The sequence below is a fragment of the Syngnathoides biaculeatus genome, chromosome 1 (genome assembly GCF_019802595.1).
Source record: "Syngnathoides biaculeatus isolate LvHL_M chromosome 1, ASM1980259v1, whole genome shotgun sequence".
In the NCBI taxonomy this organism is placed as follows: Eukaryota; Metazoa; Chordata; class Actinopteri; order Syngnathiformes; family Syngnathidae; genus Syngnathoides; species Syngnathoides biaculeatus.
In genome coordinates this window covers 16,461,653-16,482,014 of record NC_084640.1, presented here as the reverse complement: position 1 = coordinate 16,482,014, position 20,362 = coordinate 16,461,653, and the positions used below count along the sequence as shown (strand labels likewise).

Sequence of the window (20,362 nt, the reverse complement as noted above, 5' to 3'; positions counted from 1 at the left end):
CAAGGCGAACGGCGGCGGCAGATCCGCACCGCGGTATTTGAACAATGCTTCTCGTTTGGCACTCTTGTTGCCGTTCAACCGTTGGAGAGGCAAGAGCGGCGACTTCCTCCCTTCCTAAACCCAACACGGACCGGCTTCTGCTCACGAACCGCCCAAGAATGTTCTCGGAGGTGAAAAGGGGGACCACGTCGAGCGATGAGGCTGACGTTTTCGAAATGTCGAATGCGAGTTGAAAGAGGAATGCTGGGAGTTTGATGAAACGGACCCAGTAGTTCTGAGCATCCCACGTCCCGGATTGGAACGAGGCAGCAACGCGCCAAAGGTTTCTTGCCGTACCGGGCCGTTATTTTCTTTGAAAACTCAGGTGACTCCAGTCAACAGAAGCTTTCAATATAAATCATGTCGTCTGACCCCCAAAGTGGCGAAATTGTGAGCCAATGAATCGCCGCCATCTGCCGAGTTGTCTTATAGCTCACGTGGAACCGGCGCGGCCATTTTGCGGTGCCTCCGAGCAGTTTGCAGATTTGCGCTTTTCCGGACGCGGCCCCGTGACGTCACGCGCAAAAACAGCACCGCCAGCAAAAAATGTTGCCACAAGTCAACAGCGGACTGGGCCGACGCGTCAAACGCGAGACGAGCGACGAGAGACGAGCGACGAGCGACCTCGTTTCTACCTTTTGTCTTCCCCTGACAACCGACACCAGGGTGAGATTTTGTTGGCAATCTGTTTTCCGTCAAGGCATATTGTTGTCAGCTTATTTATATTCGGCAAAAATCAACTGAGTCGCTCCAATTGTTTGTTTTTAGTGGAATGGCATTAGTCGTGGTAATATAACCGGTAATAATTCATCAATGACGAAAGCCGACTGAACGTCACGAAGCAACGTTAGCAAAAAAAAAAAAAAATATCCTAAACTTGGTATTAAAGGGCCCCGATTTGGGTTGAGGGGGCTTGTAAATTGCCTGATTAAAATTCATTCACTTTTTTGGTGGTGTTTGTATTAATTTTTTCAAAGAGGCACAAATTAATTTTGCAAAAGTGTTTCTGGATGTCGTATGTACACTTCTACATGTATGTCATTAAAAAAAAAAGCAACATTTCACATTTCTGCACAAATTAATTTTGCAGAGGTGTTTCTTGATGACGCATGTACACTTCTACGCGTTTTTCATTTTTTTTTTAAAAAAAGGAAGATTTCGCATTTCTTCGCGGAAGAACCAAATACAGAATCTGAAATCGCTTTGGAGGAAACGCCACAAAACCAAGATTGCAATCTGATGGGTGAGCAGAAATCAAAAACGTTCGCGTTACGAAAGTCTCAACCGTTCGAATCAGATTAATGACAAAATGCAAAACGCCATAGATGGGCAAACAAATAGCCACGGCTATTTGAACGTACGTAAACTGTGAAGCGGCCGTTCGTATGTTCTCTGTCCTCTACGTAGCGAGAACAAAGTTACAACGGCTCACTGGGGCATTTCAAGCGGCGCCGCCCGGCATAAAAATGTTCTGATGCATATTTGTGTCACCCGAGCACACTACAAGCTTTGGGGGACTCCCGGAGCGGATTAACGTCGTTTGATTTGAGATCTTCTTAACTTCCAAGTGCAACGACGGACCGAGTTGAACTCTGCCTGTCATTGTGTAGAACGTTTGGAGCCAAAATATCGTCAGCTCGCTGCCCGATGTCGGTTGTGTGGTTTTTTTTTTTTCTTTTTTTTCTGGGTATTTGTTATGTCCTCTTTTTTCGGGAACTTCTGCATATTGACTCTCCGCCTCTGCGTCGTGACTTTGGACTTATTGAATTCCGTCAGCGTATGAAATGTTTCCGAGCTGACTTGACGCAGGACGACAAAACGGGCTCGCGCATTATTGTTATCGTTTTGCCGACGCGGCTTTAAAACGGGCTTTGTCCTCAAAGCGAGCCGTCACGCTCCCGTGAACTTGACCGGAGAAGTTCACGTTCCTGTTGCGAAAGGGTTCTTATCCAAACGGGTTAAAGCAAACAGGCCTCGGGCTGAACGGAAAGAGCGCCGCTCGTCTCGGCGGCGGTTCGCGCTCCGAGCCGCCCGAATGCGGCTCGGATATGACGGGAATGTGCCGTCGGCGTCTGTCGGAGGCCCGCCCGGGAAACGGGCCTCGGCCCCGCGCGACGTGGGGTAACAGCCGCCAAATTTTGGAAAAAAGGCAACTCGGAGCGAGCCAAATTTTCCGAGGGAGCTGGTCTCAGGCGGTCGGCCGCTCCGGCCCGAATTTTCTCTCCGCCGTGGCCAGTTTGGTTTGCGTGTTGAGCCCACATCCTTTGGGCCCCCCTCGCCATATTTGCTTTGTCCCCGCTTCAGCGCCGGCACGCCACGGTCGAGTGATCGCGCCCGGCGGCGGCCGCCATGGAGCAGCCGGACGACAGCCGCTCGGTCGACGCGGCGCCGTCGAACGAGAGCCGAGACGACGACCCGCTCATCCGGGACGTTCCAGGTGACTTTGCCGGAGCGAGTCCCGCCGATGCTTTCCTGAGCGTGAGCCAGCCAAGCGAGGGCGCTGTGCTCTTCCGCCAGTTCCCCGGCGGTGCTGCTCGGCTCGCTTCAACTTGGCCTTCTTGATGTTCCTGGGCATCTCGGTGGTCTACGGGCTGCGCGTCAACCTCAGCGTGGCCATGGTCGCCATGGTGAACGCCAGCCAGCCCGCGCCGGGCCTCAACGGCTCGTGTCCGCTGCCCGCCGGCCTGGGGAACGCCAGCCAGAAGTTGGAGCAGCCCGACGGGGTGAGCGTGTCGCGGGGGACGACGTTGGCTTTGTTTTGTGCCATCTGAGGGCGTGAAACCCGCCGCGGACACTTGCTTTCAGACGCCGCAGTACCCGTGGGACGCCGAGACCCAGGGCTGGCTGCTGGGGGCCTTCTTCTTCGGCTACATGTGCACGCAGATCCCGGGGGGCTACCTGTCGGGACGCTACGGGGGCAGCCGGTTGCTGGGTTTGGGGGTGCTGGTCACGGCCGCCCTCACGCTCCTCACGCCGCCGGCGGCCCGGCGAGGACCCCGCTGGCTCTTCGCCCTGCGAGCGCTGGAGGGCCTGGCCGAGGTCACGTCGTCGTCGTCGTCGTCTTCGGAAAACGCGCACGTACACATGCACGCCAGCCCGAAAAACTCGTGTAGCACGAGAATGGGTGGGCTGTTGTTTGATTGGGGAGCCAGATACCTGTTTGATTCGTTGATTGATTTCAAAGCGAGTCCCGCCCACCTCAGGGCAGGGCAGGGCACAAAAGCTTCGGCAAAAACAATGTGTGTGTGTGTGTGCGTGCGGCAGGGCGTGACCATCCCGGCGATGATGTCCATGTGGGCGCGCTGGGCGCCGCCTTTGGAGCGCTCGCAACTCATCTCTCTGTCGGGCAACGGCGCCAACTTTGGTGCCTTCCTGGCGATGCCGCTCACCGGGTTCCTCTGCCAAGCGCTGGGCTGGCCCGCCGTCTTCTACCTTTGCGGTGACGCACGCACGCACACGGATGATACAGTGGACCGCGTGCGCTTCCTTTGACTCCGGCGTCCCCCCCCCCCCCCCCCCCAGGGGTCGCCGGGTGCCTGTGGGCCGTCCTTTGGTTCCTCCTGGTGTGGGACGACCCCCGCGCCCATCGGCGAATCAGCAAAGAGGAGAGAGATTACATCGTCGCCGCCGTGGGCCATCAGGTAAAGGGCGGAGCCTGCGAGGGCCCGCCCTAAAAAAACGCTAATCCGGGTCGCGGCCTTCAGGGCGGCGGGCACGGCTGGTCGGTGCCCGTGCTGAGCATGGTGACGTCGGTGCCGCTGTGGGCCATCGTGGTGACCCAGATGTGCTCCAACTGGTCCTTCTACACGCAGCTCACCTCGCTGCCCACCTACATGAGCAACATGCTGCACTTTGACCTCAAGGCGGTGAGTTGAAAAACCACAGTTTGGTCATCGATTTGTCCGTTGATGGGACGCCTCGGCTTTGAGCTGTTTGGCGAGACGCTCGCGAGTCAGTCGGTCGCCGACGGGGGTCCGGTTTGTAATGGCCGCGCCGTCCCGCACGCGTGCAGAACGGCTTCCTTTCGGCGCTGCCCTACCTGGCGGCCTGGCTGACCGCCACGCTGACGGGCTTCGTGGCCGACCGCCTCATCGAGCGGAGAGCGTTGAGCGTCACGGCCGTCCGCAAACTCTTCACGCTGACAGGCAAGGCGGCGGCGGCGCCGGTCCGACCGTCGGTCCGACCGGCGGCCTTCGTGACCGGAGTGCTCCGCCCGCAGGGATGCTGTTTCCCGCCGTTTTCCTGCTGGCGTTGGCGTACGCGGGCTGCAGCCCGGCGCTCACCGTGGCCTTCCTCACGCTGACGTCGGCCACCGCGGGCACCAGCGGCTCCGGCGTCTTCATGAACCAGATCGACATCGCTCCGCGGTGACTGCCAAATCCGTCCCAAAAGTCTCCGTCTGTGACCGACCGATTAGATTTTTGGCTTCGACGCAGGTACGCCGGGTTTCTCCTGGGAATCACCAACACGTTCGGGACCGTTCCGGGGGTCGTGGCCCCCATCGTGACGGGATACTTCACCGAGGACGTGAGGGAAACGCCGGGCTCGCTCTCTCGCCGTACGGTCGGCGACCGTGAACTCATTCTTGGGTTTTTATATTCTGACACTCAGCACACCATGGAGGGCTGGAGGAAAGTCTTCTGGGTTTCGGCCGGCGTCAACTTGAGCGCCGCCGTCATCTACACGCTGTTTGGAAGCGGCGAGGTCCAGCCGTGGGCCCTGCCGCGGGAGGACGAGGAGGCGCGCGAGGGGCGGACGGCGTAAGAAGTGGCAGCTTCTTCGGCTTGATCCTTTGAAATGGGGCATCCGGGGACTCTTCTTTCAGTGGTCTTTGGTGGTTCAGGGGGTCCGCCTCGGGCCGAGCGCCGACAGTTTTGGCTTCGGGCTTTGATGGGCGACCGCTGACGAGCAGTCCGGAAGCTTCCGACGCGCATTTCTCGGATTACGGCTCGTTTGTTCTTTTCTTTGCAATGTAACAGTTACACTCGATGGTTGCGCGGGACGACTTTGACGAAACCTGTGAAGCAAGTCGAGCTCTTTTTGCAAGCATAAAAGAAAAACACCACAAGCCTGAAAGAGGACCGACACATTCCGCATTATGCCAACAGTGATTATGAGGTCTTATGGAAAGTATTATGAAACATCAAAGCACACGTTTGGGTATTCCTTTGACCGGTCTGTGCGGGGTTTGAAATGCTCACCTACTGTATATGTACCTTGTTACACAAAAGTTTTGTCATAAAACTTGAAGCTTTCCAAAAGTTTTTTCGTGATTATTAGCCTGGCAATTTAATTGAGGAGAGATGATTCAAAAAGTACAGCACACACACACACACACACACGCCACCGTGAACCGCGCCAGATGATAATTGTACGTGGACAAGGCAGAACATTTTAAGGCTCACACGCGCTGATGACGTCATTGTAATCAAAAGACGCTCCGGTGGTGGCGCCAAAAACAAAACAAAACAAGCAAGCCACGCGAATTCTGGAAAATCCCAACCGTGATCTGAGCCGCTTCCACCTTTCACTTCTCCTCACGGGCCCTCACGACACTGAAACCAACGAAGTAACCTTTTGCCAACCGTCCCGCCCCGAATCAAGATCTCATCTTGATTTTCTAAAATAGAAGCACTCCAGTCAGGTGAAAATCAAATTCCAAGTCAAAATAATGCGCGGCCAACCCATTGCCACGAATGTTGTAAACTAAGAACAATTACTGTTTTATTTGACATTGTGTGACTCGGCCAAATTTGGACGTTCTCTCGATTTGAAGAATGTCGCCTCGCAGCTGCCGTCGTTTGCATCAGCCTGCCAGCGTGAACTCCGACCCGGAAATACTTGACGACGTTGCCGTGTCACTGGCTACGTTTTCCTTCTCTGTTGATAGGAAAATCCCTCTTTGAATTCATAACAGAGATTTTATTTTTCCATACAAATGACCTGCTTCAGTTTGTTTGTTTGTTGGAAAGATGCGATTTAAGGACTTTATAAGATCGTATTTATTTCATTTTGGCTTCATTCGTCCTCGTTTTCAAATGACCTGCTTATTATTTGAGTTGACGCAAAATGATGTATTGAGTACAGTCCTGTTTAGAAGCAGGACAGCAGATTTGTTTTGAAAAGCTCCAACGAGGAAGTGAAATCCCGTCGCCGGTGCTCGGGAATTGCAATTTAGAAATGAAATATGGGTGTGGTCCGGACAAATACAAAACTCCTCTGATATTTGTTTGTTTACACATTTTAGTGATAGAATGACGAGGCTGCAATGAAATTTTGATGTTGTTTTTCTCACCTCCAAACTAAAGCGATCTTCATCGTGTGTCAAGCTTCTTCCGCCAGACGCCAAAAATAGCTCCAAATTGTTTTGTTTGGCAGGGACTGAAGTTGCTCGGATAACGTTCAGCTTGACAGCTTGGAGGTTTTGTGGCGGATCGTCGCTTTCTGGCAATTTCACTCCCCGAGCAACACAAGTGACGTCGCCCTCACCTACGCACACGACAGCAAATAATACCCACACGCATTCCACTTTCCTCACGCGTATGGAACATTTACGGGCGTTTATTCACAATTTCAAAGAAAAGAATAGTCGAGCGGCTTCACGTGCGGAGTTGCCCCACAAGTTAGTTGAGTTTCAGGAATTGTTGCGGCAAAGCCGGAGAGGCCTCGGGGCGAAGCTTCGGCACGCCTACAAAGACTCCCAACACGCCTCGGCTTAGTCGTCAGGCCTGTTGCACCTTGGCGGACGCGAGCGAGCGACGCCAAACAATTGGGAAGCAGCTCGCCCACCCAAAACGTCACCCAGACCGACGCTTTTGCTCCCCGGAGACAGCGAGCTGTGCTCTTCCCATGCAAACGATTGTTAAATGTTGTCAAATGTGCTCAGTCTAGTCCGTCACGACACCTTTTCATCACATTCGGAAACCGGAGACCCAGTAGAATAGCTAAAGTTTTTTTTTTTTTTTTGGGGGGGGGGGGGTTATCAAATGCTGAGTCGCATTTAACATTCATTTGAATGCAAACTGTGACTCAGCTACTAAGCTAAGCGAAGTAACGTGCTGACTGAATTAAAGTAAGGAACGATCATCGGAAGCACATCAGTAGGCGGCAGATGTGTGCTGAATCTCATTTTCCAGAAGTTTGGATGGGATTGGCTCACGGGTGTGCGTACTTGCGCAACCTCTTTAGTTTTCCCTTCCCTGAAAGATTTGGGGGTTTATTTACATCTGATTTTTTTTCTTTTTTTTTTAAAGGGTTAGGGCTGCGTAGACTTTTTGTATCCAATGTGAAAATATCGTCAAGATTCCTCCCCTCTCTGTCACGGTCAGCAGTTGCTTCCTATTTGCTCTGTTGCCGTGGCGACCGTTGCCTCCATCGACTCCTCGATTCTGCGGCGCCTTTTCGCGACGAGTCTGGAGTTCCATAAACCCGTTTCCAGCCCCCTTGGCCTTTGCGCTGTGCTAACATGCAAGCATTTGAGTTGAAATCCTTCAAATTTAACTGTGTTGGAGTGTCCCCCCCCCCAAAAAAAATGTAGACACACTTTAAATAAATGTCAACTTTACTATAACTGAAATTACTTTAACAAGTGAAATAATTTACAAATGTCATTAAAGTGCGTATCCAGTTTTTTGGTGGTTTAGGGTTAGGCGAAGGTTCGGGTCACGACTGACTTTGGGTTCGGTTCCCACTCAGTGACGCTGTCCATGTGCGCCCTGGGACTGAGCGGCGACCAGTTCAGGGTGTACGGTAGTCCGCCTTTCGCCCAAAAGTTGGCCCGGGTGGACTGCGGCACTCACCTGACCCTTGCGGGGATGAGCGGCTTGAAAAGGGACGGCTGGATATGAATATGTATCGTGTGTGTAAATGGGAGCATGGGACATAACGTTCCACCCTCAATATGTACAATTAGTTCCATTTTTAATATTCCTTTTGAGAGGGGGAGTAAAAGCAAATCGCAAACGGCTGGACTTGGCAAACCTGTTTTTCCCTCCGGTGGCTCAGCCAGAGGGCGAGTCCCAGACCCCCCCGTCACGCCCCAGACCCACCGTGGGCCGTTTGAACGACAAGTAGCCGCACGCCTGCTGGGCTCGCTCCAAACGAGCGACCGTTGGGAGACGCCGGAATGCAAACGTCGTCATCCGAGCGACTTGACCAGAGAGCAAGTGATCTGATCCCAGGCCCGACGGAATGTCTGCCCTCGTCAAACGTGGAATTGCTCATTGTGCCACGCGCTGACGAGCCACCGCGTCGTCACGACGCCGCTGCGCATCCCCGCGGCCATCCCCCAACTTTCAGTTCCTGTGATATTCAAATGCCTTTCTGCTGTCGGAACTGGCCCTTAGTCAAAGTGGAGAGAATTATGAACGATTCCAAAATGTTGTCAGTACAGTATTAATGCAAGTAAAAAAAAAGACAGCAAATGAACCTTATTTGGATTGAATCTGAGCAACTTTACGCGTGTGCGCGCGTGACTCCCGTTGAACAGAATGACCTGATGTAATTTTGAAATACCACCACATGAGCAGTCTTGAGGGGGTGTGCACACTTCTGCAACCCCATTAACAGAGTCGTTTCGTCTTACCTCGTCTCTTGGAAATATTTTTTGCAATTGCATCGTACGGGTTATAGGTCATATTAGTCGTGGAAATGTGGGTGTCTTGATTTGTTGCTATACCTTTGAGATGATGTTTTCACCTGCATCCATCCCGTAAGCATGTAGCTGAAATGTAAGTGTAACTAGAGCAGTACGTGAGTTTCGATGGGCTTGAGGAAGGAAGAACGGCGAAGCGTTTGCTAGTTTTCGATCCGCTTCGACCGAAACTCGTCCGCCATTGTTTTGGGCCTACTTGACGCCGTCGCCATCGCGGTGGTCGTTCATCCGGGTACTCGCGTCCATCAACGTCGTGGCTGACGTCACGTGGGAAAGGCGCATCTTGATTTGCTGGCCTCGGGGCGTAACGGAGCGCGACCGGAAATCACGCTGCCCTCCGCCAGTATAAAAGTTGGCGTGGAGGGTCCGTCGGCCTCTTTCTGTTACCTGGCAAGGGGCAGCAGCTTCGGCCGCGACGACGCAGAAACACCGGTAAGCGGCTCGCTTCGCCGGTCTTGTCTCGGCGACGGAGTCCAAAGCGGCCTCGGGTCCGTCGTCTCATCAGCATCGCGACGAAACCGTTATCTAGACGCGGAGCTTGTTTTTTTTTTTTTTTTCTTTTAAATATGTGTATATATATATATTTTTTTTTCTTTTGGGGGGGGGGTATGTGATACTTTACGGTATGTAATAATGATGATTCCGTGGACCTTCAAAAAAAAAAAAAAAAAAAAACCCAGCCCCGTTTTCCGTCAAATTGTATTTTCTGTTTGAAGTCGGGCCCGCGCCGGCTTTTATCAGAAAGGACAAAGGGAGTGCCCTAAAATGGCCGCCCGTCCTTTCTCGGAACGCTCTGCGGCCTCCGGGCGGCGACGGCCGCAAACCCGGGCCGGATGGCTTTTTGGGGTGGCCTCTTTTAGTTTGGGGGTGGGGGGGGGAGTTGCAAATGACGACGTGGTCTCGAAACGGGACACGTGTGTCCTCCGGCCCGTTAGCACCATGCTAACGCTAGCTAGCAGCAGCAGAATCCGACCACCGGAAACCCATGTTCGAGTTTTAATCGCCCGATTTACCCGTCAAGCACCCTTTTTCTGTTGATTGGTCAGGCCTTTTTTTTTTTTAATGGTGTTGCAACTTATTTGGTTTTAGAGATTACAACAATGGCCAAGGAAAAGACGCACATTAATATCGTGGTCATCGGCCATGTCGACTCCGGCAAGTCAACTTCCACCGGCCACTTGATCTACAAGTGCGGCGGCATCGACAAGAGAACCATCGAGAAGTTCGAGAAGGAGGCGGCGGAGGTAAGACGTCGGGTTTTTTTTTCTGTTTTTTTTTTTTTTTTTTTTTTAAACGCTATCAAAATGGCGGCGACAGCGTGCTCTGCTGAGCTGTCGGCGAAAGGGCGTGTCCATGTTTGCGCATGCGCGGTCCTTGCTCGCCCAGAATGACTGCGCAAGATGAGAACGTTGACTGAATCTGAATCATCATGCAGTGACAAAGCCAACTCAAATATCTTTTTTTTTTTTTTTTTAAATTTTGTCTCAGATGGGCAAAGGCTCCTTCAAGTACGCGTGGGTGCTGGACAAGCTGAAGGCCGAGCGGGAGCGCGGCATCACCATCGATATCGCCCTCTGGAAGTTTGAGACCTCAAAGTACTACGTGACCATCATCGATGCCCCCGGGCACAGGGACTTCATCAAGAACATGATCACGGGCACGTCGCAGGTCCGGTTAATAACATTGCAAAGCAAGCGCTTTTTTTTTTTTTTCATGCAGCGGAATAACTATTTTTTTTGGGGGGGAATTCCCTTTTAAAAAAATTGCAGGCCGACTGCGCCGTGCTGATCGTCGCCGCCGGCGTGGGCGAATTTGAAGCCGGCATCTCCAAAAACGGGCAGACCCGCGAGCACGCCCTGCTGGCCTTCACCCTGGGCGTGAAGCAGCTCATCGTCGGCGTCAACAAGATGGACTCGACCGAGCCCCCTTACAGCCAGAAGCGTTTTGAGGAAATCACCAAGGAAGTCAGCACCTACATCAAGAAGATCGGGTACAACCCCGCCACAGTGGCCTTTGTGCCCATCTCCGGGTGGCACGGCGACAACATGCTGGAGACCAGCGACAAGGTGAGCGGTCGTCACGGCGACGGAAACGCTTGCGGGCTCTGACATTTGTGGCGCTTTTTTTTTTTTTTTTTTTTTTTTTTTTTGGGGGGGTAGATGAGCTGGTTCAAAGGCTGGAAGGTCGAGCGCAAGGAAGGCAACGCCAACGGTACCACCCTGCTGGAGGCTCTGGATGCCATCCTGCCCCCCTCCCGTCCCACCGACAAGCCCCTCCGTCTGCCCCTGCAGGATGTCTACAAAATCGGAGGTACGGAAGCGTCTTTAGCCGGAGAACATTTGCAAACGCAAGGCCGGGCACCGACTCGTGGCTCTCTCAGGTATCGGAACGGTGCCGGTGGGCCGCGTGGAGACCGGCGTCCTGAAGCCCGGCATGGTCGTCACCTTCGCCCCCGTCAACCTGACCACCGAGGTCAAGTCCGTGGAGATGCACCACGAGTCTCTCCCCGAGGCCGTCCCCGGCGACAACGTGGGCTTCAACGTCAAGAACGTGTCCGTCAAGGAGATCCGTCGCGGCTACGTGGCCGGCGACAGCAAGAACGACCCCCCCAAGGGCGCCGACAACTTCAATGCTCAGGTGAGCGTCGGGGACCCCTGCCGGCGCTTTTTTTTTTTTTTTTAAATAAAAGTGGCTAGTTTTCACCATTTCTAGGCTTTTGTCTGTCATCGTGGTAGGTCATCATCCTGAACCACCCGGGCCAGATCAACGAGGGCTACGCTCCCGTTCTGGACTGCCACACGGCCCACATCGCCTGCAAGTTCAAGGAGCTCCTTGAGAAGATCGACCGGCGTTCCGGAAAGAAGCTGGAGGACAACCCCAAGTTCGTCAAGTCCGGAGACGCCGCCATCGTCAAGATGATCCCCCAGAAGCCCATGGTGGTGGAGCCCTTCTCCAATTACCCTCCCCTCGGTGAGCTTTGGCTTTTTTTTTTTTTTTTTTGTTGTTGTTGCCCCCCCCCCACCCTCAACTCTTGTTTTATTTTCTTGTTCTTCTTCCCCAGGTCGCTTCGCTGTGCGCGACATGAGGCAGACCGTGGCGGTCGGCGTCATCAAGGCCGTGGAGACCAAGGAAGTGAGCGGCAAGACGACCAAGGCCGCCGAGAAGGCCCAGAAGAAGAAATGAATTGTCGTGCGGGACACCCGGCCGGGGGACGCGCGGGGGCAACGGCGGGCCGCCGCCCCGTTGTTGTGCCTGCCGCCCTCCTCCTCGCCCCGCCCCCGATCGTCTCTGAGGCCCAGCTCTCTGCTCAAAGACTGGCTTATGCTGATTAAAACTCACCGCAAAAGTTTTCGCAGGAAAAAAAGGAACTTTGCGGCGTTGTCGGTCACCACAATCACATGCCGGTGCCTCTTTAAGGGTTACAATATTGTACATTGATGTTCAAATGCCACAAATTGGATTGGAAATGAAAGCGGCCAATAAAATGTCTTTGGGAAAAAAAAAAAAAAAAAGCTCGCAAGGTTTTGTCAGATTTTTAGATTTTTTTTTTTTTTTTTTTTTTGTCGCCTCCCCCACTTGGGGAACGTGTGACTCAACTTGCAGGTGAGGTGCAGACTCCGCCCTCCTCCGGTTTCCCAAATAAAAGCGGCAGGCGCTTCCTGATCTGTCTTTTGTTCCGGATCGGGGACTACTTGTGTTGTCCCATTGCAGGTTGGTAATATTCTTCATATTGAGCTTGCTGAAAGAAAACATTCTGGCTTGTGACAACTTGAAGAAGCAGTTTTTTGACAAGCTAACGTGTTTGTAAAATGCGGGCGGAAGTGGTTCAAATGGCCTCCATGCGACTGGCGCCGTCGTCGAGTTGCGCATTTTTTTAAAATTTTTTTTTTTTTTTTTTTTGGGGGGGGTTGATTCCGAAGAGGGGGGGGGGGTGGAAAATGCGCACGCGCGCCACGACCCGGTACGTGACATGGCGGCGGCGGCGGCGACGCAACATGGAGGCCGAGCACGTGACGCGCGTGAAACGCGGCGGCGTGACTCCAAATGTCCCCATTTTTTTCGCCAGCCGCTCAAAATGGCCAAGGAGAAAACGCACATCAACATCGTGGTCATCGGACATGTGGACTCCGGCAAGTCCACCACCACCGGCCACTTGATCTACAAGTGCGGCGGCATCGACAAGCGAGCGATCGAGAAGTTCGAGAAGGAGGCGGCGGAGGTGGGTCGTCTGTCGCTGCTGTTGCTTTTAAAACCAAACAAACAAAAGAATCCCGTCTTTTTTTTTTTTTTTTTTTTTTTTTAAATCATCTCCCACGTCTGCCGCGCTTGTGCTCATTTCCGGCCGCTTAGCGCCACCTGCTGTCGCAACTTGTACACTACACCGGGGCTTCTCCAATTTGACGGCCGGCTAATGCAAGAAGTCAGTTTGCGTCATCTGTTCGCGTCGTTCATCTCTGAGGAGGGCGCGTCCAAATGAACGTGCACAATTGCGCACACCCCGTTCACCGGGTCGTGTGTTCCCCTCTTCACATTCGATCTCGTTAAACGGCACCGCTGCCCGATTCACGGAGAGGAGGTTTTTCCTGACGTTGCCTGGATTGCCACCACTTGGGTTCCGGTTGCTCATTGTTGGCCCGGTTCTGAACTGTATTTCCGACAAAGCGATGGCGTCCCAAATCATGAAGCGCGGACTCGCACGGGCGCTTTTCGATGCGCAAGCTGTGAGTCGCGCTCGACGGGACCGAGTAAAACGCTGCCGCCGCAACGAAGTGACTGCATCCTAACGCCGACAAATGTCAGGAATTGGGCTTAATCGGCGGCGGAACTTCCCCGTACGTGCCGAGTTGGGATGGGATAGGTTCAACTTTCCCAGAGGGTGTGCGCACTTGTGCACATTTCAGTTTACTTTTAGTAAAGCCTCCAAATTGTATTTCGCGACTTGGGTGCCTGTTTCCCGTATTCACGTCTTCACAAAATTGAAGGGCTTCAACGGGGGTGTGCGGACTTTTGTATCCACCGGGTATCAAAAGTCTGCGCTAATCTTGAACAGCTCCGCGTTTCGTGAATAAAACCTGTGAAGTGAATTCGTCTTGGGGGCGGATATGGACGTCAGGTGACTTTTTCCCTACTTTTGTGATGACGGGCGGAGCGGACTTGGACGTTTGTCATTCAATGTGGGCAGATGGGCAAAGGCTCCTTCAAGTACGCGTGGGTCCTGGACAAGCTGAAGGCCGAGCGGGAGCGCGGCATCACCATCGACATCGCGCTGTGGAAGTTCGAGACCGGCAAGTTCTGCGTGACCATCATCGACGCCCCCGGCCACAGAGACTTCATCAAGAACATGATCACGGGCACATCGCAGGTCCCGCAAAACACAAACACGCTCGCGCCCCACTCGGCGTTTGCTTCTTTTGAATCGTACGAAAGATTCCCAAAAAGTTTTCTGTCGCCTTGTCCCTTCCGGGGTGGCCGCAGCGAAACGCGCCGATATGTTTGGCGCAATTTTTTACGCCGCGGATTGCAAAACTGACGTTTGCGGACCTTCTCGGGTCAAACAAATGATCGCTCCCTGTTCCGCTCGGATACGTCGCAATGCTTTGTTCCGACTTTTTCGGCTTTGTCGGCCCGAACGGACGGCAGGCCGACTGCGCCGTGCTGATCGTCACCGCCGGCGTGGGCGAGTTCGAGGCCGGCATCTCCAAGAACGGGCAGACCCGCGAGCACGCCCTGCTGGCCTACACGCTCGGCGTGCAGCAGCTCATCGTCGCCGTCAACAAGATGGACTCCACCGAGCCCCCTTACAGCCAGGCCCGCTTCGAGGAAATCACCAAGGAGGTCAGCGCCTACATCAAGAAGATCGGCTACAACCCCAAATCGGTGGCCTTCGTGCCCATCTCTGGATGGCACGGAGACAACATGCTGGAGCAAAGCTGTAAGGTGAGCCGGGCGTCGCCGGTGCCTGTGCCGGTGCCGGCGCCGGCGCCTGTGCCTGTTTGTTCTTATTTCCATGTCATTCTGGAGTCTGGAGAAATCCTGTGGTTTCGTGTCTTTGTGTAGATGCCCTGGTACAAGGGCTGGGCTATCGAGCGCAAGGCGGGCAAAGCTTCCGGGTGCACCCTCTACGAAGCCCTGGATTCCATCACGCCCCCTGAACGGCCCACTTCAAAGCCCCTACGCCTGCCCCTGCAGGACGTCTACAAAATTGGAGGCGAGTCCCTCCGCTTTCTCTTCTTCTTAAGCCGTCGCAGGAAAACAGGCCTACGTGTACTTTAACTCAAGACCAGAGTGGAGAAATCAGTCCCCCATTTCTACTGAGGTAGCCCTCGGGAAGGTCTGCTCCCGTTGTCGCCAAAAGACGAGCATTTTGGGAGGGGAGGTTTTGGGGTGGAACGCACGGTACGACGAGATAATCCGAGTAATATTTTAGAGGAGTCGGTAACAGGACCGTAAAATGGCACCTCGAGTAGATCGGGAGCCAAACCACGGCCCGTATAAAGAAGACTGAACAAAAGGGGGCCGAGTACCGATCCCTGTGCGGGACTCCGCTAATGACATGATAATACTCAGAGGTCCCCTTAGCACAAATCAAGTTTTTTATGTTCTGGGGAAACAACAAAGACTTTTTTTTCCACAACTGCCAAGAACTCAATCGGGCAGTCAAATGAAAGGAAGTTCAGTGGTCCGTGCGGATGCCGCAACGAATCGAACGCTCTCTCAGCGGCCCAGCCGGGTTTTAGAGAGCCCGGTCCGAAGGTCGCCGTTCCCAACGACCGGCTCACGGCCTCTCTAACGCCGCTCAGGTATCGGAACGGTGCCGGTGGGCCGCGTGGAGACCGGCGTCCTGAAGCCCGGCATGGTCGTCACCTTCGCCCCCGCCAACCTGACCACCGAGGTCAAGTCCGTGGAGATGCACCACGAGTCGCTCCCCGAGGCCCTCCCCGGCGACAACGTGGGCTTCAACGTCAAGAACGTGTCCGTCAAGGAGATCCGTCGCGGCTACGTGGCCGGCGACAGCAAGAACGACCCCCCCAAGGGCGCCGACAGCTTCAATGCTCAGGTGAGCGTCGGAGACCCCTGCCGGCGCTTTTTTTTTTTTTTTTAAATAAAAGTGGCTAGTTTTCACCATTTCTAGGCTTTTGTCTGTCATCGTGGTAGGTCATCATCCTGAACCACCCGGGCCAGATCAGCGAGGGCTACGCTCCCGTTCTGGACTGCCACACGGCCCACATCGCCTGCAAGTTCAAGGAGCTCCTTGAGAAGATCGACCGGCGTTCCGGAAAGAAGCTGGAGGACTACCCCAAGTTCGTCAAGTCCGGAGACGCCGCCATCGTCAAGATGATCCCCCAGAAGCCCATGGTGGTGGAGCCCTTCTCTGTGTACGCCCCGCTGGGTGAGTGTCACATTTACGCAAAAAGCGGAACTCGGCTCCTCTCGCTCCTCTCGGTCTCAGTGGACATGACGGCCCAGGATCTTCCCTATGAGACGGGGCTTTGGTGCCATCTTGTGGACTTTCAGGGCATTTTGCAACAAGCGGAGGTTTTTAGCCGCAGAGCAAAAATGCAGGCGGATGGGAGACCGGGGACCGGGTTCCCCCCCCCCCCCCCAAATCCATGTATCTCGTAGCTTCGATCATCGTTCAAAAAACAAGTTTACATTTTTGTAGAGTACCACCAAAATAACTTTGTGCTTCATAAAAAAAAAAAAAAAAAGAAAATCAAATAGAATTTCAAGCATTTTTACGAGTGTGTGGCGCTCCTTCTGCTGAGCGCATCTTGGCCACCAGGGGGCGGTACACGTGCACCTGTCTCACTTGTCTTAATTGAGGAATGTCCGTCGCTTGTCGCTTGTCCTCGCAGGCCGCTTCGCCGTGCGCGACATGAGGCAGACGGTGGCCGTCGGAGTCATCAAGGAGGTGGAGAAGTCCGAGGCCTCCGGCGGGAAGGTCACCAAATCCGCTGTAAAGGCCGGGAAGAAATGAACGCTCGCCGTCGTCCGTCTTGTGTTCCTGCTGAGCCGCAGGAAAGGAAGAACGCACGCAATCCCGCTTTTACTTTGCGACCAGAACAATAAACGTCAGACGCGTGTGACCCAGTCCGGCTTCTCTTCTTCTGTGCGAGAACGTATCAGCACCCGCCACCGACATTGTCTTGCTCCGAGACCAAAAGTAGGCACGGAGCAACGGAACAACAAACAAACCCAAAACACCCGTTTTAAAAGGAACAACAACGAATGATCCGCTCGCGGCAAAACATTCACGGAGGCGCGCACGTCCTCAAAAGTCCGTTCCGGTGAGCTCGCGAGGGCAACGGTGAGGCTAACCCGACAAGAGCCGAACCCGAAGCGTCCTCGTTGGATCCCTTGGAAGCGGATGAAGAACTCCCTGAAGAACTCCGGTCCCAACTCGGCAACTAATCTCTCAACTTCAGTACAAATTCGACTCATCTCCACCCGCTTTTCTTGTGAATAGAAATAGAAATAAAAACAAAAACAATCACGGTTTTCTATATCATTTGCCTGAAAGCAAGTCGCAAAAAAAAAAAAAAAAAAAAAGGAAGGGTGCCTCCTAAGTGTCCGTTTTATTTTTTTATGAATACGTCTGCGCAGACAGTATTGAAGGCAACTCGAACTTCATATTTGTTGTATGAGTTTTCTTGTTCTCTGAAATTCATTCGTGCGAGCCACTGGCAGGCACTTCGGGTTCTCCTTGGCCGGGGTAAACTCCAGAAAGGATGCAGTTCGGATATTAGGCTCAATATACATCTTTTTTATATCATGTTTTGTTGTCATTTGCAGTGCCAAAATGGCTGCGCATCCAAAATAAAAGCGAACCCGTGTAAGAAACTGCACCACGCGTCACCATGCGTCAGGCTGGGGCACGTGACATGTTAGGAGATTCAATGTTGTTACATTTTTCTCAACATAAACGAAGATAATAACCAAGGACGGCGATGAAACGACTTGAGTACAAAACTAACTCAAGTCCCCAATTCAGTTTGTCTGCTCGATCGGCGGATTCGTCACGTCTCACCTCCAAGCGGGGGACCCCAACATTACATGACAAAATGGCACCTGAAACCTTCCCAAGAAGTAGTCGATGGTTTGGATGCGGCCGTTGCCCGGGCGACCAGTTCAGGGTGCGGCCGGCCTTTTCTCCCACCACCGGCGAGGGGATCTCCGGCGCGATTGCCACCCGTCAGGCGCTCCGGAAAAAAAAAAATGCATACGTGATTTGTGCGTGCTTCAAACTGGAGGACATTTTTTTTCGATTGTTTGTTTTGTTTTGTTTTTGAATGCAGCAGAACCTCGGTTTGAAGCGACCGTGTTGTGTCGGACCGCTGTCAGGGTCGCACACGGATATAAAACCTCCTCACCGGAAGTGCAACGCTCTCTTCCAGCGATCCAACATGGCGGTGAGTTGCGCGTCAGCGCCTTACGCTGTGGAAATCCGCCCTCATCGGCGCTGCGGACGCGCTGGGGCGGCCGTCTCAACCGCGGATACTTTGACACCATCATCGTCCAAATATCTCAAGCCCCATTCCGCCGATCCGGCCCATTAGTCCCCCGGAAATATAGACCGAGGCTAAAGCTAATATGCTATCCGCCGGAAAATGCAGTCGGTGCGCTCTTTCCTTACGTGTGAACAACAAGAAGAAGCGTTTGCGTTTGCGTTTGATTCGCGACCCTCAGCAAGGCTGAACTACGACCAATGTGTCGGTTTGGGTCGTTTGACGACACCGTCGGTCGGCTTCTCTTGCCTCCCGGTGACGAGGCCGCCGGGGATATGTACGGACATGTTCTCCTGCGAGCCCGCCGGCACGTTCGGCATGAGGCAAATTGCATCTAATGCGATGTCCGCAAGTTACGTTTTGCCCATTAGTTTGTTTACCGAGTGGCAGCAGGCTGACAGTTTTACCTGTGTTAACTTTTGTCATCTAGTGAAGTGGTGTTTCCTTGCTTTGTCTGTCATCAAAGCTTGATGGGTAGTCTGAAACGGTCACGTTGCACCGGTGCGTCGTTGGAAAGTGTCGTTTTGCTGAAAATTGTCCGCTGTCGTTTCTCAGGACCAGGCCGAGAAGAAGGAGAACCCCATGAGGGAGCTGCGCATCCGCAAGCTGTGCTTGAACATTTGCGTGGGCGAGAGCGGCGACAGGCTGACCCGAGCCGCCAAAGTTCTGGAGCAGCTCACGGGACAGACGCCCGTTTTCTCGAAGGGTGAGCACGGCTCAGGAAAAAAAAAAAAAAAATCTACCGGCACCGGTGGCGGCTTTGGTCTGTTGCGGGTTAGAGAGCCGCGCCGCTTATTGTGTCTTGCTCGTCCTGCGATTATGTTCACTGAACTGCACGAAAATGGAATTATGCGGACTCCGACTCCATTTGTCCAACATTTCAACAAAAAGCTGCTGTGACTTTATCGGCAAAATGACTCCTTTTGCGGTTCGAGTTTGGAACGATTTGGTGAAAAAGGCTCACGGGGGAGATGAAATCGGCATCTTGAATGCGGCGTGCGATTGATTTTGTCTTTCTTTTGTTGGGGTGCTGCTGGTCTCAGCTCGGTACACCGTGCGATCGTTCGGCATCCGCAGAAACGAGAAGATCGCCGTCCACTGCACCGTCCGCGGCGCCAAAGCTGAGGAGATCCTGGAAAAGGGACTCAAGGTGCGTTTGTGTGTGCCAGGAAATCTTTCAAGCCACAGCTTCAGTCTTTCTTCTTCTGCGGAAGCTTTTAATTTGAACGCGATACCGTGGCGCAGGTGCGCGAGTACGAGCTGAGAAAGAACAACTTCTCCGATACGGGAAACTTCGGTTTCGGCATCCAGGAGCACATCGACCTGGGGATCAAGTACGACCCCAGCATCGGCATCTACGGGCTCGACTTCTACGTGGTACGTCGGCGCTCCTCCTCAAATTAGACCCCCCCGACTGGGGGTCTGACCAAAATGTGGCTTCCAGGTCTTGGGCCGACCCGGCTTCAGCATCGCCGACAAGAAGCGTAAACGCGGCCGCATCGGGTTCCGCCACCGCATCCGCAAAGAGGAGTCCATGCGCTGGTTCCAGCAGAAGGTCAGCACGAGCGCGCGCACACGAGTTGAAGAACGCACTTTAATGCTCGGCCCGCTTGTCTTTTGTTGCAGTACGATGGCATCATCCTCCCCGGCAAGTAAAAGACCACCGTTCGCATCTTTGTAAGAAAGTAATTAAAAAAAAAAATTGAAAATATCCTTCATTTTCCCTTTTGCATACTTTTCGTGTGGCCAAGTTTGCTCACATTTTATATTCTTTGCAAATCAAGGCAGCGTGGGTCGGTTATTGGTATACATGAGCCAGTCTAAAATTTAAAAAAAAAAAAAAGGGGGGGGTGGGGGGTTGCTGCGTTTGTTACCTTCAAACTGATTTTGAGGCTCCGCATCTGATTGGAAAGGCTTTGTTGCCCACAAAATGCCAGGCGAGAAAGATTAAAAGTCGATCAAATGAAGAGGTCACCTCTCGGGCGGCGCCGAAAGACCCCGTGGCGGATGGGCTTCGTCCACGTGCCCAACGTTTGCGGGAGAGAATCGGCGTGAACGAACGTGTACCCCCGCCCCCCACCCCATCGTTTCCCGGCATGCCAAACAAAAAAGAAAAAAAGTCAGCTTTAGGTTCAATTAGTTTGCCTTTTATTCAGTGGAACTC

The 20,362-nt window shown here is 53.3% G+C and overlaps 4 protein-coding genes across 7 annotated transcripts; all 4 read left to right on the top strand.

The window, feature by feature from the left end:
- The first annotated feature begins 299 nt into the window (after positions 1-299).
- On the top strand, positions 300-5,293 carry si:ch1073-513e17.1 (sialin). Of its 4 annotated transcripts, none has more exons than XM_061823506.1 (11): positions 300-705; positions 2,344-2,476; positions 2,648-2,762; positions 2,845-3,078; positions 3,304-3,478; positions 3,562-3,680; positions 3,744-3,905; positions 4,052-4,184; positions 4,259-4,406; positions 4,476-4,566; positions 4,651-5,293. In XM_061823506.1, the coding sequence occupies exons 1-11, from the start codon at positions 438-440 to the stop codon at positions 4,801-4,803; spliced, it is 1,731 nt and encodes a 576-aa protein (XP_061679490.1). In that variant the 5' UTR covers positions 300-437; the 3' UTR covers positions 4,804-5,293. The 4 variants fall into 4 exon arrangements, with proteins under 4 accessions (XP_061679490.1, XP_061679471.1, XP_061679501.1 ...); XM_061823517.1 differs by having other exon boundaries at positions 571-705; positions 2,557-2,762; XM_061823487.1 differs by having other exon boundaries at positions 2,845-3,478.
- Positions 5,294-8,969: 3,676 nt separating this feature from the next.
- Positions 8,970-12,204, top strand: LOC133502720 (elongation factor 1-alpha). The gene is made up of 8 exons (XM_061823843.1): positions 8,970-9,124; positions 9,782-9,936; positions 10,181-10,360; positions 10,462-10,758; positions 10,852-11,002; positions 11,073-11,329; positions 11,428-11,662; positions 11,754-12,204. Exons 2-8 carry the CDS (start codon positions 9,793-9,795, stop codon positions 11,873-11,875), a joined length of 1,386 nt encoding a protein of 461 aa, XP_061679827.1. The 5' UTR covers positions 8,970-9,124; positions 9,782-9,792; the 3' UTR covers positions 11,876-12,204.
- A 57-nt stretch (positions 12,205-12,261) lies between these two features.
- LOC133502723 (elongation factor 1-alpha-like) lies at positions 12,262-16,783 on the top strand. Its single transcript, XM_061823856.1, has 8 exons — positions 12,262-12,403; positions 12,759-12,911; positions 13,875-14,054; positions 14,333-14,629; positions 14,750-14,900; positions 15,493-15,749; positions 15,848-16,082; positions 16,549-16,783. The coding sequence occupies exons 2-8, from the start codon at positions 12,768-12,770 to the stop codon at positions 16,668-16,670; spliced, it is 1,386 nt and encodes a 461-aa protein (XP_061679840.1). The 5' UTR covers positions 12,262-12,403; positions 12,759-12,767; the 3' UTR covers positions 16,671-16,783.
- A 1,166-nt stretch (positions 16,784-17,949) lies between these two features.
- Positions 17,950-19,907, top strand: rpl11 (ribosomal protein L11). Its single transcript, XM_061824035.1, has 6 exons — positions 17,950-18,102; positions 18,754-18,904; positions 19,242-19,348; positions 19,444-19,575; positions 19,643-19,753; positions 19,825-19,907. The coding sequence occupies exons 1-6, from the start codon at positions 17,983-17,985 to the stop codon at positions 19,852-19,854; spliced, it is 651 nt and encodes a 216-aa protein (XP_061680019.1). The 5' UTR covers positions 17,950-17,982; the 3' UTR covers positions 19,855-19,907.
- The last annotated feature ends 455 nt before the right edge of the window (positions 19,908-20,362 follow it).

Coding starts and splice junctions, on each gene's coding strand:
- si:ch1073-513e17.1 (XM_061823487.1), top strand. CDS start 438: ATGAATCGCCGCCATCTGCCGAGTTGTCTTATAGCTCACGTGGAACCG. Junction 4,185..4,258: donor CAAACTCTTCACGCTGACAG/GCAAGGCGGCGG, acceptor CTCCGCCCGCAG/GGATGCTGTTTCCCGCCGTT. Junction 4,567..4,650: donor CGGGATACTTCACCGAGGAC/GTGAGGGAAACG, acceptor TCTGACACTCAG/CACACCATGGAGGGCTGGAG.
- LOC133502720 (XM_061823843.1), top strand. CDS start 9,793: ATGGCCAAGGAAAAGACGCACATTAATATCGTGGTCATCGGCCATGTC. Junction 10,361..10,461: donor TGATCACGGGCACGTCGCAG/GTCCGGTTAATA, acceptor AAAAAATTGCAG/GCCGACTGCGCCGTGCTGAT. Junction 11,003..11,072: donor GGATGTCTACAAAATCGGAG/GTACGGAAGCGT, acceptor TGGCTCTCTCAG/GTATCGGAACGGTGCCGGTG.
- LOC133502723 (XM_061823856.1), top strand. CDS start 12,768: ATGGCCAAGGAGAAAACGCACATCAACATCGTGGTCATCGGACATGTG. Junction 12,912..13,874: donor TCGAGAAGGAGGCGGCGGAG/GTGGGTCGTCTG, acceptor CAATGTGGGCAG/ATGGGCAAAGGCTCCTTCAA. Junction 14,055..14,332: donor TGATCACGGGCACATCGCAG/GTCCCGCAAAAC, acceptor AACGGACGGCAG/GCCGACTGCGCCGTGCTGAT.
- rpl11 (XM_061824035.1), top strand. CDS start 17,983: ATGCAGCAGAACCTCGGTTTGAAGCGACCGTGTTGTGTCGGACCGCTG. Junction 18,905..19,241: donor GACGCCCGTTTTCTCGAAGG/GTGAGCACGGCT, acceptor TGCTGGTCTCAG/CTCGGTACACCGTGCGATCG. Junction 19,576..19,642: donor ACGGGCTCGACTTCTACGTG/GTACGTCGGCGC, acceptor TGTGGCTTCCAG/GTCTTGGGCCGACCCGGCTT.